Here is an 18702-nt window from a genome sequence, read left to right on the forward strand (position 1 = left end):
CTGGACTGCAGTTTTTTTAACTAGCCGTCAATTTGCTAACGACTGACAGTTGGCGCCAAAAAGACTCACCTTCTAAGTGGACGTATTTTTACATGGCAACTCGCGCTGTGCGCGACAGGCGGTGCGGGATACAAAATCAACCAAGACTGGTCCACCCTGGCCGCAAACTAACTTCATCGGGTTAGGTTATATTGCAGCCACATAAAACTCATACCGAGTGGCTGTAAACAACATTTGTGAAAGATTTAATTAAGTAAACAGGTAAGATTTTATTAAATAACTTACAATCTCACAAGGAATAAATTCTAGATTAAGTAATTTAATTTCATCTTTTTTGGGGTTCTGTTTACGTATTTACAATAAAAAAATACCAGATAATATTTTGAAAGCTCATGTGAAACTTAATTTATTATGTAAAAAAGCTTATTATAAGATTATTTAATGACGACCTAAATGATAAAAATGTCTGGTATTGAATATGTTCCTCTATTTATTAAAAAACTTGTAATGTATACCCTCACTGGTTTTTAAAAGATGTGTTGCTGTTGCAGTTTCTTGTCATTTCTTCTCCTCAGCCATACATAACACCTTGCGAAATGACGTAGATTCAAAAATGTTACATTGACCTTCGACAAGTTTATTAAATCCATGATAATTACGTTGAATAAATGATTCTGATTTTTGTATTTTAAGGGGGTGCCATTTTAAGAACTCGCACCACCTAAATATTTTGCTAGGGCCGCCTCTGTGCCCTTGCTTATATCTACCTGTTTCTTTCCTCACTAGAGATGGGAAGCTGCTTGCTGTTACAACAGAATAAATAATACCAACCAGTCAAATCAGTTACTTTTTACTAAACGTCAGACGAAATTACTAAAAACATACTTACATAATAAGTCAAATTTTATCACGTTTTTCTATGACGTCACATTGTGCTTTTTCATACAAATTCCATAGTAATTACGTGTTTTGACGTTTTGTGAAAAGTAACTGATTTGACTAGTTGGACACTAGCCTGGATTTTCAAAAAGACACTTACGAGAGTTTCACTATAAGTAACGCAAAATTATGCAATTTGAAGATTATATCCCAATTGTGATACTCAAAGGTACATACATAATATCCGTCGTAAGGTGAACTAAGTACCTACACTTCACCGAGCTTTCTGTTAGACCAACGTGATGGGTGGTGACCCGTATCGCCGTCTATAATAGACTACTACTGTATTTTCACCTGTGAAAAATTATCCCATCACTTTTCCCTACCCAAAAAACACGACCAACATCTTATTACACTCAAAAAGCTTACGTTGATCGAAATTTGAGACTTATTTCTATAAAGACATAAACTTCGTAGGTATTTTAGGGGTGAAACTTTAGTTGATAAGCGTCCCAATCCCTTTTCTTACGAAAGCTGACACCTGATTGGCTAATTTTGGAATGCGCGCGCAAAAGGCAGGCTAGTGACGATTTTCTCCCCTATTTTTACATTCATTGCTGTTTTGTATACAAGGAGTCCGAAAAATTGTGACCACATTTTTTACTTATTTACCTAAATTATAAATTATTCTGGTACCTATTTTAAATGTGTTCCTCTAGTTATTAAATAAATTATAATGTATACGTAAATTGATTTAAAAGATGTGTTGCTGTTGCAGTTTCTTGTCATTTCTTCTCCTCAGCCATAACACGTGACGTAGACTCAAAAATGAAAATTTACCTCATAATCTTCGACAAACTTATCGATGATAATGAAGGGTTTTCCAGGCTACGTTCCTCGAAAACAATATAGATGGCGCTGTAAACATGTTCCTTCTTTTAACCTTCTAATTTCATAGATAACAGACATTATGTATCTTTTATCTTTACTTATGGTATATTTACTTAGGTACTTATGGTATTCTTAGCCTGACCCACAAATGGGCAAATGAAAAAAAAATCTTAGTTATGGTATATTTAGATGAGTTTTTTATAAAACCCAGGCACATTTATGTACATCTTCCACCCATTATTACTCTGATCAAAATAAAGAGAGCAATAAAGGTAGCAACATAATTATTACTTTTTTAGATAAATTGCATCGATGTGGCCTTTTTAACCCCCCTTTTAAATCACATCGGAATTTAATTTTGGATGAATAAACCTATTTTCATAAGAAATAAGAAAATTTATAGTTTTTAACATCATTTGTGTGAAATTAATCAAAAATAATAAATTAATTTATTAAGTTAATAATAAATTAATAATTATTTAATTAATTTATTATTCTATAGTCTCTGCTTACCCCGGTGGGAAATAGGCGTGAGTTTATGTATGTGTTAATTTGTGTAGAATTATGAGCCGCCGCATTGGAGCAGCGTGGTGGACTATGCTCCGTACCCCCTCCGGTTGATTGAGGGGAGGCCTGTGCCCAGCAGTGGGACGTATATAGGCAGTTTATGTATGTATGTATGTATGTTGTGTAGAATTGTGTGTCACTTGTCATATTCAAGTCCTGAGCAAGTAATAATAATAAAAACATTTGTTTGCTCGAACATACATTGTTAAAGGTCTTAAATCTAGTACAGTAGGTATATTCAACCTGTTTTCAGGTGTGCAAATTAAACAGAGAGCATGCATAACATAATTTCAGTTAAAACAAACTGAATTAATTGTGGGATTATATAAAATTAAAATTACTTACGAAAGATTTACTTAAAATGTATTTATACAATATTAACTACTTATCTAGAATTATTTTCATTTTTAGTCATTTTTGTTCATGTTTAGTTGATCCGTGCTTCGGAAAGCACGTTAAGCCGTTGGTCCCGGTTATTAGGTACTGATGTAAGTACGTAGTCGTTACATGAGTCATGTCAGGGGCCTATGGCGGCTCAATAATAACCCTGACACCAGGGTTGATGGGGTTGGTAATCCACCTCACAACCTACACGATAGAACAAGGTTTTTAGTCATACGCATTATAAGTCATGTGTAAGGTATTCATTCGCTGTGTAGAAGTAAATGCGTGAATGAGTTGTCAAATTTGACAACTCGTGCTTTGACATTTACTAGCTCTACTCACGCCGTTAGCGTGTTAGGGCTGCAGCCACCTAGCAAATACAAGAAGCAATGGATAGCGAACATTGTAAATGTTTCACGGGAAAGATGATCGTATCTATCGTTTTTATACGGAATTCCTTTAGTTTGAGTTAGATTCGGGATTTAGTAAGCCGTAGTCTTACTTTTGTTATAAAAAACTTATGAAAAACCTTGCAAAAAAAATATTTAAAATGTGAAAAACTAATTGGTGTTATGTGTTCAAATGAAATTAATTGAAACTTGATTTTTTAAATACAATATTTAATTCAAAAAAGGTTCATAATGTAAAAAGTTCCTATCTGATTTATCTATCAAATGTGCCTTAGAATTAAAAAAATAAAAAGTGCCTTGAAAAACGTGCCTCTAAAAATACTTTCTTAATTCAAAAAATACCAAAAAAGAAATCAACTTTTAGAAATAAAAACTAAAACAAAAAACGCGCGCAAATACATTCCAATTTCTTTTTAATTCGATCTTTTTTGAGACAAAAGACGTGATGACGCAAATCCAACGCAAAGGAAAACACCCAAACCGCCAATAAGTATGAAAAATTATTAAATTCAATCCAAAATGGCGAATGTGGGCAAAGTTTTAGCTACAATAAAAGCGGTTATTACTAGATTAGTATTTGCCTGTCACGGGATCATAGCTATATGGCAAGTAACTGTGTTCAAAGATAGTAATGAATTCTGGTATTTAGCGTCTCCTATACTATTGCTGCTTGTCGAAGGTGTCTTCACGTTGACCATCAAAGAAAACCAGGAGTGGAAATGGTAAGTATTTTATTACTTAATGAAGAACTTTTCAATCAATCAATCAAATATACTTTATTGCACACAACATACAAAACAAATTCACAGATGAAGATAGATACAGTACAATCTGGCGGCCTTATTGCTAAGCAGCAATTTCTTCCAGGCAACCAAGCAGCAATTTCATCCAGGCAACTTTTCAGGCTACGATCCCCAAAAAAAAAATATAAATGGCACTATATAGAGTTGCCTTCGTCTAACCTTCGAATTTCATGGATAATTGACATACGAGGGGAGGTCAAAAAGTTCGCGGAATGAGGGGGAAGGGGGTCGAAATTAAACACGAAACTATTTTTCCTTTTCAATATATTCTCCCTTAACCTTAACACATTTTCCGGATCTATCAAATAATTTGTTTATTCCATCATAAAAAAAAGATTTCTCTTTGCTGTCAAAATAGGCCGAAATTGCAGACTTGACTTCTTCATCATCGCCAAATTTTCGTCCACGCAGTTCCTTTTTCATTTTTGGGAACAAATAATAATCGCTGGGGGCCAAGTCTGGACTGTAAGGCGGGTGGTTTAATTTTTCGAACCCGCATCGGTGAATGGCAGCCGTCGCAACATGGCACGTGTGGACGGGTGCGTTGTCGTGCAAAAGGAGCACACCTCTTGACAGCTTTCCTCTTCTTTTTTCCTTGATAGCCTCTTTCAATCTATCCAGTAAAGAAGCGTAGTAATGTCCCGTTATAGTCACACCACGATCTTTATAATCAATCAGCAAAATACCTTCTGTATCCCAAAAAATAGTGGCCATGATCTTTCCGGCCGATTGTGACACCTTAAACTTCTTTGGAGGAGGTGTGCCTTTTTTATGCCACTGCATCGACTCTTGCTTCGACTCAGGTTCATAGTGGTGAACCCAGGTTTCATCTCCAGTAACAATCCGGGCCATAACTTCTTCCTTATTCTCTCCACAGAGCTCTAAAAACTGGCGAGAACACTCGACACGCTCGCTTTTTTGAAGTGGCGTGAGCATTCTTGGAACCCATCTTGCGCTGACCTTAGTCATCCCAAGATGTTGATGTAGGATATTTAAAATACTTGTTTCGGATACACCGACCATTGCTGCAAGCTGCTTCTTCTTCAAGCGGGTATCTTCTAATACAAGTTTCTCTACTTTTTCGATGATTTCCGGTGTGGTGGCCTCAATGGGCCGTCCGGAGCGGGGGTCATCTTCAATCGACTCTCTTCCTTGCTTGAAAAGACTATGCCACTTGTAAACCATGGTTTTACCAGGGGCAGAGTCCGCGTAAACTGCTAACAGCTCTTGAAAAATCGTCTGAGCGGATTTTCCTTGCTTGGTGAGGAACTTAATGACGGCGCGGTGTTCAATTTTCTCCATATTCGCTGAGTTCTTCCCGATTCACTTGTTTGCTGGTCGATAGTTCAAACGTTAATGACCCGATTTGCTTCAAACTTGGTACATATACTGTTAATGAGGTGTGCAACTAGCGGCTACCTGTACGAGCAAACCAACCCCCTCCAACCCCTCCATTCCGCGAACTTTTTGACCTCCCCTCGTATTACATCTTTTATCTTTGTTCTTGGGCAAGTATAAATGATGACTCTTGTTATTACACCCAGGTACAACCGTACAACACATCTTCCACCCATTATTATTCTGATCAAAATAAAGAGAAGCAATATAGATAGCAACATAAATCTATACATAATGTGATCCAAATATCAATTATTATTTTTTATAAGTACTTATCTAAGACCATTAGATTATATTTTTTAATAATTATGTGCCCCGAAAGGACTCGTGAGGAGGCTCGGTGTCGCTCAGCGGGCAATGGAGAGAGCTATGCTCGGTATTTCCCTGCTCGATCGAATCAGAAATGAGGAGATCCGCAGGAGAACTAAAGTCACCGACATAGCTCGAAGAATTGCAAAGCTGAAGTGGCAGTGGGCAGGACACATAGCGAGGAGAACCGATGGCCGATGGGGCGGAAAGGTTCTGGAATGGCGACCACGTGTCGGACGACGCTCAGTGGGTAGGCCCGCTACAAGGTGGACCGACGATCTGGTGAAGGTCGCGGGAAGCCGTTGGATGCGGGCAGCGCAGGACCGATCGTCGTGGAGATCCTTGGGGGAGGCCTATGCCCAGCAGTGGGCGTCATACGGCTGATGATGATGATGATGATGTGCCCCGAGCAATGATAAAATAAGCAATTATCACGTTAAATCTCCACAGCGCCATCCATATTATTTTTGGAGAACGTATCCTGGAAAGTCCCACATTCAGAACCTGAAAAATAAAAAAATAAATAAAGAGTAATAAAATGAGTATAGCAGCCTCCGTGGGGGCTTTTCGGCGGGAAACGGGAACGGGACAGTTGCTTTCTTCATTGAGTAATCTAAATAATTAATACGAAGTGGTGTTTTGTGGTTAATGATCGCATTAAGTTAGTCGGAAGTCATTCGCGAGTGTTATTATGTTGGAGTATTCAATGAACAAAGTGTATCTGCCTATTTTCGCTTCGTGCCGGGAAGCCGCTTCATAACTCAAAAGTTTATGCGGACTTTTGAGTTAATTCGTTTGGGGTTCGGAGTAGGAGTCTACTCCGAGGGTGGGGGCTTAGGTTTCATCATCATCACCTTTCATCATTTCATTAATCATCAAGAAAAAAAATACGTCAGACATGGCTGTATGGGCATAGTTCCCTTTGCCTTACCCTTCGGGGAAAACCAAAAAAAAAAAAAGCAGCCTCCGTGGTCTAGTGGTTAGAGCGTTAGGCTCACGATCTGATGGTCCGGGTTCGATTCCCGATGGGGACATTGTCGAAATCACTTTGTGAGACTGTCCTTTGTTTGGTAAGGACTTTTCAGGCTTGAATCACCTGGTTGTCCGAAAAAGTAAGATGATTCCGTGCTTCAGAGGGCGCGTTAAGCCGTTGGTCCCGGCTATTAGCCGTAAAAACACCTCCATCAACCCGCATTGGAGCAGCGTGGTGGAGTATGCTCCATACCCCCTCCGGTTGATTGAGGGGAGGCCTGTGCCCAGCAGTGGGATGTATATAGGATGTTTATGTATGTTATGTGTTTTAAACTTCTCTCTCTTTATTTAAGAGCTGCGCTCTTGTCGGTGGAGTAATTGCCTTCAATACTCCATAGATAGGGCTTGTAGAACGGTGGTTGCCCCAATCGCCTTCCGTTAATACTTATAATACTACTGATTTTTTATTTTTTACTGACTACCGTTTATTGTGTGTGAATATAAGTGATATAAGTTTTAAACTTATATGTCTGTAAATCGTTAAGGAGTAAGTATCGGTCTCGCTTGTACTTCGGAGATTTTTACATAGTCTCTAGGCAGTGGCCTATCCACAGAATAGAATAAAGAAGTCTTGTCTCCGAGGGCCTATCTGTCTTCGACCTTGAACGGACAAACTCCAGGTCAAAATCTCTTTACAAAAATAACCTTCGTGTAAATCTAAGCTCTTGACCTTCAAAGGGGTAGGCAGGGTGCAGCCCGCAGACGACATTTGCTTGCTTTGTGACTGCTCAGCCGACCGTGGCGATCTTGGCACTTAGTCGCCACTTAAATAACTTTCTTCGAGAGTGACGGTTGACATTTTCTGTCTCTTTTCCAGACTGACAAACTGCCATTGATTAATTCAAAAATATCTTTATTCAGTAGGTAACATAGTTACACTTTGAATTGTCAATTTTTACATAACGAACGTCTCATCCGCCTAAAACTATTGCAGCTTCTCACAACCTGTATAGCCGGGGAAAAGAAGCTGCAAGAAAAACCTCGGCCCAGGGCCCTAGACGTTCTTTAAAAAAAACTCCTGAATGTCACTGGGAATCTTATTGTAAACATTGCTTCTATGCTGTTCTGGGAGCAAATAAAAAACATAGAACACGTTCAGCTGCTTGTCTTCCCGGGCATGTCGTAGAAACCGACAGAGGGATTGTAACTCCTCTATGTTGCATGTCCTCTAACATGATAGACTAATGTTATGGGCGATAGGCTGATCCCTTAGCACCATAAGGTTCATCATATCCAGCTTACGACATCGTATCAACAGTGGCTGCAAGTTGTCTTTGATTACTTGTGGCCCTGCCCACCCCATTAGGGATTACAGGCGTGAGTTTATGTATGTATGTATGTACAAACTGACACTACGTAATTTCATAACGTAACATAATTGGGGTAATCAGAGGTACATCTCTCGCAAGATGAACTAAGTACCCACACCTCACTAAGCTTTCTGTTCTTCTTATCGTGTGGGTTGTGAGGTGGAATACCAACCTCAATAACCCTGGTTTCAGGGTTATTATTGAGACGCCAAAGGCCCCTGACATGACTCATGTAACGACTACATACTTACACCAGTAAGTAGTGACCGGGACCAACGGCTTAACGTGCCTTCCTAGGCACGGTCATCGTATTTTTGGACAATCGGGTGATCAGCCAGTAATGTCCTAACCAAACTAGGTATCACAAAGTGATTTTTGTGATTTGTCCCCAACGGAAATCGAACCCGGGACCTCCGGATCGTGAGCACATCGCTCAACCACTGGACCACAGAGACTATCAAAACTATTCTAGTATTGCTATAGCTAAAATATTTATGGTTGACTTGGTCATACAAGCGGTTCTCATACAAGAATCGCAATTTCCATTCTCACTTACCGGGTGAGAGCCTTCAGCGCTCTCCATTTGTCCGGCCTAATAGTTAATGCCACCTGCGGGAATCTACAATAAGTCACGTCAAAAAAAAAATCCATCCTCATAAAAGAGGCCGAGTCGAGTGGAGGAAGTTTGAAGTTAACATTAAAGTTAACGGGTGTTGGTAAAGTTGGTTCACCCTTAAAACGTTTACATTTCGCTTTGTTAGCATGTTGTTAGCTACGAGACTGTCTGATAAGGTATGACGTCATATCCGGCCGGATATGGCGCCACGTGTTTTTGGCGCGAACCGGAAGCCCATTAGTAATAGGTGGGTAGTTTCCCAGGTCAAAGATAAATTATGAAATTCTTCTATCGTGTGGGTTGTGAGGTGAATTACCAACCTCATCAACCCTGGCGTCAGGGTTTTTATTCAGCCGCCAAAGGCCCCTGACATGACTCGTGTTACGACTACTTACATCAGTAAATAGTAACCGGGACCAACGGCTTAACGTGCCTTCCGAAGCACGGATCATCTTACTTACAGACAGTCAGGGGATTAGCCAGTAATGTCCTAACCAAACTAGGGATCACAAAGTGATTTTTGTGATATGTCCCCACCGGGATTCGAACCCAGGATCTCCGGAAAAAATCCTCCGTATGAAATTGTGATTATTAAATAAAGATAGATCTAAATGTGACAGTAAACGTTTTCACTTTTCTTTTTAACTTATTTATGAATTTTAGTATAGAAATATCAATAAAATGTCCGACATTTTATCACGTTTTTCTATGACGTCACAGGTTGCTTTTGCATACGAATTCCATAGTCATTTCGTGTTTTGACGTTTAGTGAAGCTGTTGGTCCCGGTTACTATTTACTGATGTAAGTGAGTAATCGTTACATGAGCCATGTCAGGGGCCTTTGGCGGCTCAATCATAACCCTGGCACCAGGGTTGATGAGGCTGGTATTCCACTTCACAATCCACAAGATAAGATAAGAAGAACCGGAGGGGGTTTGGAGCATACTCCACTACGCTGCTCCACTGAGGGTTGATGGTGTTTTACGACTAATAGCCGTACCGGTTTAACGTGCCCACGAGCACGCAATCATCTACTTTTCCGGACAAACAGGTGATTCAAGCCTGTTAAGTCCTTACCAAACAAAGGACAGGTTCACAAGATGATTTCGACAACGCAAAGAATCGATCCTGGATCTCCAGATCTTGAGCCTACCGTTCTCACCACTAAACCACGGATACTGTTACAACCCACACAAGAGTATAAAATGTATCTTTGCAATTCGCCCCCAGGTTCTGCCCATCGGTGTTCATCTACCTGGGGCTGGTGGTGCCGGCGATATGGCTGCTGGAGCTCCACAAGGTGGACCTCAGGCTGGCGGCCAACAGCACCAGCGTCGACGTCGCCGCCAAACACGCGCTCGGCAACACGGTAACACAGACATACCAACATACAAAAAGAAACTCTAAGTCCTGTAGGACCTCCACTCTTTCACGCCATCCTTTCCAAATCTCAATGTGGCGGACCCAACTAATTGGCCAGCTAGTTCCGCCCACATGCAACAGATGGCGCCACATTCAATAATGCAGTCTTAAAGCAGTCGTGAAACGCGATATCGAAGTTTACACAGCGAGACGCATATATACAACTTCCAACATAACACCGTTAGATCGTCGATCCCTAGTCACACTACCAACTTGTGGGTCGTTTAGTTGGGTACCCCGAAAACATCTTTTGGCGGCAGCACACCCTCGGCCTCGCCGCCAAATCATCAAGAGTCACTAACAACCCCTATTCAAAAAGCAAATCGCTTACATACGTAGGCAACTTGGGGTTGTCCCAAATACTTTCGGTTGTCCCAAGTACTTGGGGTTGTCCCAAGTACTTAGGAAAGCCCTTGATTTTTTTGACGGATTTGTCTCTGACAAACGGCAATCCAAATATATTCCCTCTCCCCCCAGACGGAGATCATCTTCCCCGGCGCCAACCGCATCCCCACAGACATGTGGGTGACGCTGATTGAACAGTTCTTGATGCTGACGCTCATCGTGGGTCGCTGGCTGCTGCCCAAAGGAGACCTCACCAGGGATCAGCTCAGTCAGCTGCTACTCGTTTACATTGGTAAGTCTACGTATGGCCCAGATACTAATTAGTACCTTTGGGTGCCACTGCTGTTGCGAGTTTCGATTCGAATCCTGGTGAGGACATAAAATATCATAAAAATCACTCTGTGGTCCCCAATTTAGTTAGGACAATGCGGGCTGATCACCTGAATCTGCGAAAGTAAGATGATCCGTGCTTCGAGGTATGTTAAGCACTTGGTCCCGGTTACTACTTACTGATGGAAATGGGTTGGGTTGTGGTTTGAGAGGTGGATGAGCAATCTCATCAACCCTGGTGTCAGGGTTATTATCGAGCCGCCCAGGGCCCCTGACATGACTCACTTCACCTGACGTGACTTACTACGTACGTTGACGGTTTTTAATTATTTGTCTATTTTATTTTAAATCTGGATTCTATGCTGCTAAGCACATCATCATCATCATCAATTTAAGAGCAACGCTCTTGGCGGTGCAGCATTTTCCATGCTACTTTTTTAGGGAAAAATAGGGCAGTGGTTTCACGGTTGCAGAGGCGAAGATGGGAGCCATCGGTACGGCAATGCAGGACGGAAGGGGCAAGTCACAGTGACTGTAACCTGGAACCTGACAGAGGGCAGCAGTAACTGTCAGTACTATTCAGAGGCGGAGGACAGGAGTCCTAGTATGGCTTTGTAATAGACTACTCTGGGCGCCATCCCACTTGCGTCACACAGACTGCGGGGCGGAAGGCTAAGCACAACACATCATCACATCATCAGCCACTGCTGGGGCACGGGCCTTCCCTATGGATGGATAGGGAGATCGGGCCTGAAACCATCACGCGGGCCCAGTGCGGATTGATGGTTATTAACGACTGCTAATGCAGCCGGGACCAACGGCTTAACGTGCCTTCCGAAGCACGGAGGAGCTCGAGATGAAAACTTTTTTTTTTGTGGTCACCCATCCTATGACCGGCCTTTGCGAAAGTTGCTTAACTTCAACAATCGCAGACCGAGCGCGTTTACCGCTGCGCCACCGAGCTCCTAAACCAAATATCAAGCAATAATTATTTTTATATATGTCTTTGCATTTAATATGAGAAAATGCGTAGCGTAAATGGGACTGAAAATAATTAAAAATGCACTAAAATCTTCATGACTTTTCCGACAGGAAATTCCACTTGATATGCCACTGCATACTCTTTATTGCCACCACGGTCTATTTTTCCATTCGACTTACCTACTTACGGGCGTGAGTTTATGTATGTATGTACTTACCTACTTGGTTTCCTCACCCCACGCTTACAGCTGTCTCTTTCACCCACGATCCTGTATGTCTGTTTCACTCCCAGGTACAGCAGCTGACATAATCGAGTTCTTCGACTCGTTCAAGGACGAGAAGGTGGCCTCGGAGAAGGCGCTCGTGCTTCTCACGCTGGCCATCTGGTCGTGGTCCCTGGTGCAGTTCACGGTGGTCCTCACCGCCACCAAGTCCAGGAAGTCGCGAGGCACCGCCAATAGGTGTGACATGTACGTATTTACACCGCACGCTAGCTCCGCTTACACCCTTGGCTTGCACTCATCATCATCAGCCCATTAACGTCCCCACTGTTGGGGCACGGGCCTTCCCTATGGATGGATAGGGAGATCGGGCCTTAAACCATCATGCGGGCCTAGTGGACTGCTAATGCAGCCGGGACCAACGGCTTAACGTGCCTTCCGAAGCACAGCATTTTTTTTTGTGGTCACCCATCCTGTGACCGGCCTTTGCGAAAGTTGCTTAACTTCAACCATCGCAGACCGAGCGCGTTTACCGTTGCGCCACCGAGCTCATCATCATCATCAATTTAAGAGCCACGCTCTTGTCGGTGTAGCATTTTCCATTCCAGTCTATCAAAGGCCAATTCATATTGGCTATTGGCTTACACTACGCTGCTTTTTTTTTTGACATGACTTAAGTATTGTAGATTTGCCGCAGATGGCATTAACTACTTAGCCGGACAAATGGGGAGCGCTGAAGGCTCTCACCCGGTACAACGTTTAAGACAACAGGCCTGAGGGTGCCCAGTTGGGCGCGAACCTCGGCTTAGGGCGTCGTCTGAGAGGAAAAATATTTGAAAGAATTAATCGACCCGGGTTAAGCGATAAGCGCTGAATGAGGGAAATCGTCGACCACGCCGGCGGGGTCGGTATCGGGGTTCTGATGTGTTTGGTGTCGAGAGCTGATTGGCCGCTTCTAGTGGCGGATGTTTTATCAAAAAAAACTGGCAAATCGGAGGATTTTCAGAAGTTATTTATTGATCCATTAATGTATTCTTTAAACATCCATTGATCCAGTTAAACTCATATATCACGGTATGCCGGTCTTCCCTACATTGACCTAAAGCTGAAAACACTGGTGATAAAATTGTAGCAACATCATGCGTGTATGAAACGATTGATGAATGTGGAAACAAGAGAAGTGTATCAGGATCGAAGCAAATTGAATTCCATAACCTCTGCTTGAGGAGCTCGGTGGCGCAGCGGTAAACGCGCTCGGTCTGCGATTGTTGAAGTTAAGCAACTTTCGCAAAGGCCGGTCATAGGATGGGTGACCACAAAAAAAAAGTTTTCATCTCGAGCTCCTCCGTGCTTCGGAAGGCACGTTAAGCCGTTGGTCCCGGCTGCATTAGCAGTCGTTAATAACCATCAATCCGCACTGGGCCCGCGTGGTGGTTTAAGGCCCGATCTCCCTATCCATCCATAGGGAAGGCCCGTGCCCCAGCAGTGGGGACGTTAATGGGCTGATGATGATGAACCTCTGCTTACCCCGGTGGGATATAGGCGTGCGATTATGTATGCATGTATGTAAATGCCTTTGTAAATTCCATTGCTTCAGCGAAATTCTTTTCTGCAATGCTTAAATAGCTTACCTACCACATCCACAGTACTTTTACCCGACCGCGGCGAAGCAAAATGGAGGGTTATGTGTGTCCCTCAATCATCCGGAGGGGGTATGGAGCATAGGTGCGGTAATGAGTACTAATATGTATACACTTTGATACCATGTCACATTAACTTTTTTGACAAATAAAACCGTAAGTCTCATTAAATGTCAAATATGATAGTGCGACAGGGTTCTAAAGTAGGTACATGATTGTACTCCACCACGCTGCTCCACTGCAGATTGGTGGAAGTGTTTTACGCCTAATAGCCGGGACCTTCCGAAGCTCAGAATCATCTTACTTTTTCGGACAATCAGGTGATTCGAGCCCGCAATGTCCTTACCGAACAAAGAACATAAAAAAATACATGAATTTTGCGACGGAAAATTCCACTTAATATCAACTCAGAATCATGGTCTGAATCATCCCCCTCATTGTCACTTTTTTTTGACGTGACTTGTATATTGTATGCCTCTGCAACCGTTGAGGTCTTCACCCGTAGGTCTGGGTCCCTATTCTTTTTATGACGTGACTTATTGTAGATTTGCCGCAGATGGCATTAACTACTTGGCCGGACAAATGGGGAGCGCTGAAGGACCCGGTACAACGTTTAAGACAACAACCCAATTGGGCGCGAACCTCGTCTCAGGGCGTCGTTTGAGAGGAAAAATAGTTAAAAGAATTAATCGACCCTAGTGGGTCGATAGCGATAAGCGTTGATTGAGGGAAATCGTCGACCACGCCGACGATAACCCTCAACAATCGGGGTCGGTATCGGGGTCCTGAAGTGTTTGGTGTCGCGAGCTGATTGGCCGCCTCTATGGCTAGAGTGATCGGGTCGTCGGGCTCGTATATTACATAAGGAAGACCTTGCGATGCCACTAACGCTATTTTCCATACAGGAATACGTCGCGCGCATGCTGTTGCTCCATAGAGGTGTGCGCCATCATAATGAACATAGCTCTGCAGGATGCGCCGTTCCTGGCCTTCCGACTCCTCATCATCGCCCACTACAAGATCATCAACTATATGAACATATTCTTCACTTGCAAGAATACTTTGGTAAGTACAAATACAAATACAAATTGATTTATTTGTGAAACACAGGTAGAGTAGGTTGTTATACATATATATAGGTTAGAACGCTGTGATCTGCCAGTCGGTGTACAAATATAAATTAATTACCTAAACATTAATCTTATAAACGAATTAAACATTAGAATTCTCTACTAATTATGCATGCCCTATTATATTTTTTACATTATTAAAGATATAAATTTATTATTCAAATTTATTATTTTAATATATTATTTATTTAAAGCGAAAGTTGATGGTAGGGCTGGCAGAGGAAGACCGAGAAGGACTTATGACGATCAAATTGGAGATGTCCTTAGAAAAGGTTCAATACGATCTACTCTGAACCGGCGTGCGTGTATGAAGCGATTAATGAATGTGGAGGAAGCAAGAGAAGTGTGTCAGGATCGAAGCAAATAGAATTCTATAGTCTCTGCTTACCCCGGTGGGAAATAGGCGTGAGTTTATGTATGTATGTATGTAAATTTATTATTAATAATTGTCACAATAATATAAAAGTCAAAGTATAAAAGATTAAGTCAGTTCATTTCAGGACAAAAAATTCGTCAACTGAATAGAAGGTGTAGTATAGAATAGACTTTATTGAAACTCAGTGTACTGCGGAACGGAAGGCGATTGGGGCAACCACCGTTCTACACGCCCCAAGGAGTAATGGCTATTACTCCACCGACAAGAGCGCAGCTCTTAAAGAGAGAGAGAGACTTTATTCCCAGAATAATGAAGGTCACAAAAGTACTTGAGTACATACTTCTTCTATCGTGTGGATTCAACCCTGGTGTCAGGGTTATTATTGAGCCGCCAAAGGCTGAGATGGCTCATGTAACGACTACTTGCTTACAGTAAGTAGTAACCGGGACCAACGGCTTAACGTACGAAGTATGGATCATCTTACTTTCGGACAATCAGGTAATCAGCCGACAATCGGATATTAACTCTTTCAGTCTTGGTGGTTAGTGTCACTAACCACCTCTTTCCGAATTGTTTTATTTAATTCAACGCCATCTAACGAAAATCAAGTGAACTATCATAAAAGTTCGAGTTATGATTGACCAGATACGACCGTTAGGCGGCACACTGAATGAATGACAGTTTAATTGTTTTGAATTGAATATTGCGCTAACGTGTTTTTATGCAAGTGTTTGATAAAAAGTACTGTGAATTGGGTAAGTAAGTACGCTTTTTTCTTTCATGTTTTGTACTCAACGTGTTCTCCTATACCTATTCTTTACGTATTCACATAAAGTTACGTTTACTTTTGCATTTTCAATTAATTCTAACAAATGAAATATGGTGGTTAGTAAACTAACCACCGTGACTGTTGTGATCATATAGTCATAAAGTAATTACATAGGTTTTTTTGTATTTATTTCAGTATGTCGCGGCTCAATGATAGACAAATCGCAGAATACCTGTTGGAAGAGATTCCTTCAGGTATCGAGAGTAACTGCAGCGATGAGGATAATGAAGAAGACCCACAAGATCATCCAAATTCGCTGGTGTTAGGCGATTTGATTGGAGAAGTTCCAGTAACCGATTTTGACAACTTTGATCCCGATGATGACATCCCTTTGTCTAGCTTAGTATGCGAAAATCCTGATACTACAGAGTCCACCACCATAAATTCAGACAGACCGACTATTAAAGCTCCGAAATGGAAGAAAAATTACAGAATGGATATACCAGGTGAGTTTTCTGAAAGTGTGCGTATTACTGATGAAATTCTTAGCATGGAGAATGTAACGCCTCTTTTACTATTTCGCCGTTTTTGGACAGAACATTTACAAGATATTTTATGTTTTCAAACAAACTTGTATGCTACTCAATCAGGAAAGCCTTATACACCTGCCACTACAGAAGAACTGGATATCTTTATCGCTTTGAATTTGGTTATGGGAATAAAAAAGTTGCCGAGCTATAGAGATTACTGGTCGTCAGCTCCTGATTTGCATGACAGCTATGTTTCGAAGTTCATGAGCTTCAATAGATTCAGTTGGCTTTTGAATAATTTACATGTAAATTATATGCATAACAGCGTTATGCCCGACAGAAATAGCTTAGATTTTGACAAACTAACAAACAAACAAAATATTTTCTCCAGGTCCTGCATCTATTAAACGCCACAAGCCTACGGTCCCTCAGGAAATTCGCCTTGAATGCAGTCGCCATCAACCTGAAAGAAGCACTTCGAGGAGATGCTGCAAATGTAGCACCAAAATATCTCCAGTTCGTACTGTATGGCAATGTAATACATGTAAGGTCCCACTTTGCTTGCGCAAAGGAAAAACATGTTTTGCAGATTTCCATAAAAAGTAATTTTTAATTTTGCATGTGGAAACTTTATCATTATCCTTAAAATTAATAAAAATCATACTGGATCTATCATTGTTTTGTTTGTACCATCAGTCATGGTGGTTAGTGCTACTGACCACCTCATTCCTCAAAAGCCTTAATACCTAGATTTTTTTTTTCCTACTTCTTGTGATATTTTAGTGGTAAATGATGCTAAAACTATACCATAAATGTTCAAAATATTTTATATGTAAAAGCATGACTGAAAGAGTTAACAATCGGTATACTTAAGTCTAAATCCGTCTTATTTTTCTTTTCTTTTTACCTTTGATGGGTTTGGTCTTGGCCACAGACTTGCCCGAAGGCATTGACGAGGCCTAAGACGGAGCTCGCCCAGAAGGTGCCTGTTCACTCTGGCATTGAAAGCACCCGGGTATCACCACTGAGCGCGTGATAATCATTTATGATCCAAATATGAGTTTGAAAACAAATTCGACAATCATTGGTTTAGGCCTGTGCTGGATTCAAACCTGCGACCTTACAGTGAGAGTCAAGCGTTCTTCCAACTAGGCTATCAGGGCTCTAACTATGGTAATAAATAATACTGTAGTTATTTTTTTTGGGACATGCTCCAACCGGGAATCTAACTTAAAACCCAGGAGTAGTAGAATGAAATGTTACGTTGTTTCTCGCAGGTAATACTCCTGCAGATCTATCGGCTATACGTGTTGCACCTGGAGACGGTGGACGAGGGAGCTGGTGGCTCCGTCTACAGGAAGAAGGACAGAGAGGGAAAGAAACATAAGTCTTCAGAAAGGAAAGACAAGGACAAAAAACACCACAAGTTAGTGCAATTATTGGTCAGCAAAAATTTTGTATCGATCGCCATCGACTGGCTTTTTGGCGGGAAACGGGAACGGGACAGTTGCTTTCTTCATTGAATAATCTAAATAATTAATACGAAATAACTCGAAAGTTTATGCGGACTTTTGAGTTAATTCGTTTGGGGTTCGGAGTAGGAGTCTACTCCGAGGGTGGGTTTCATCATCATCACCTTTCATCATTTCATCAATCATCAAGAAAAAAATACGTAGGTAAGACGTGGCTGTATGGGCATAGTTCCCTTTGCCTTACCCTTCGGGGAAAACCAAAACAAAAAAAAATCGCCATCGGCTCGCAAAGAAGTTAGTGCAGTCACTAATTATTTTTTACCTTTGATGGATTTGCTTTTGGCCCCAGACTTGCCCGAAGGCATCGACGAGGCCTAAGATGGAGCGAGTTTGCCCCCTAATTTTCTCTTTAGGAGTTTCCGTAAGCACGCGTGAATGATATAAAAAACAAAAATCATCTAAGAATATAATGCCACTTGACACAATCAAGAAAAAAAACCCACGAAGCCACCCAGTTTTGACGAAGCCTGTGGTGGATTTAATGATGTATTTCATTAAACCATTATTGTGCTCAAAAAAAACATAGCAAATGAATAATAAATAAGCGTTAGTGTAAAAAAAATTGAAAAAAATAAATTGTTCTTTAGAAAGTGAAGCGGAGGAAGTCTTCTGTCTTCTCTCTAAATTGTTTCTTATTCACGCTACAATAAAAAAACTAATGAGAATTTTCCAGACTACGTCCACAGGATCCTATACGTTCTTTGAAAAAACTCATAAAATATTGTTATACAGGAAAAGAAGTAAGTACCTATTTCTCCTAAGATGGAGCTCGCTGAAGGTGCCTGTTCACGGCCTTGAAAGCACCCGGGTTATATGCATTCGGAAAT

The 18702-nt window shown here is 41.4% G+C and overlaps 2 protein-coding genes across 2 annotated transcripts in view; both read left to right on the forward strand.

The window, feature by feature from the left end:
* Positions 1-3650: 3650 nt before the first annotated feature.
* Positions 3651-18702, forward strand: part of LOC126379712 (transmembrane protein 26) — a 33537-nt gene continuing 18485 nt past the window's right edge. Inside the window, exons 1-6 of the mRNA XM_050028532.1 lie at positions 3651-3853; positions 9830-9968; positions 10499-10658; positions 11970-12138; positions 14444-14603; positions 17621-17769. Of these exons, the coding sequence (XP_049884489.1) occupies positions 3651-3853; positions 9830-9968; positions 10499-10658; positions 11970-12138; positions 14444-14603; positions 17621-17769 (980 nt within the window). The remainder of the gene's footprint in view (positions 3854-9829; positions 9969-10498; positions 10659-11969; positions 12139-14443; positions 14604-17620; positions 17770-18702) is intronic.
* Positions 15826-17111, forward strand: LOC126379617 (uncharacterized). Its single transcript, XM_050028446.1, has 2 exons — positions 15826-16319; positions 16735-17111. The coding sequence occupies exons 1-2, from the start codon at positions 16010-16012 to the stop codon at positions 16947-16949; spliced, it is 525 nt and encodes a 174-aa protein (XP_049884403.1). The 5' UTR covers positions 15826-16009; the 3' UTR covers positions 16950-17111.

Source organism: Pectinophora gossypiella, chromosome 29 (genome assembly GCF_024362695.1).
Source record: "Pectinophora gossypiella chromosome 29, ilPecGoss1.1, whole genome shotgun sequence".
Taxonomy (NCBI): domain Eukaryota; kingdom Metazoa; phylum Arthropoda; class Insecta; order Lepidoptera; family Gelechiidae; genus Pectinophora; species Pectinophora gossypiella.

Bases quoted from the DNA above. Each gene is read 5' to 3' on its own strand.
- LOC126379617 (XM_050028446.1), top strand. From the start codon at position 16,010: ATGTCGCGGCTCAATGATAGACAAATCGCAGAATACCTGTTGGAAGAG. The intron at 16,320-16,734 runs GTGAGTTTTCTG...TATTTTCTCCAG, and splicing joins TTACAGAATGGATATACCAG to GTCCTGCATCTATTAAACGC.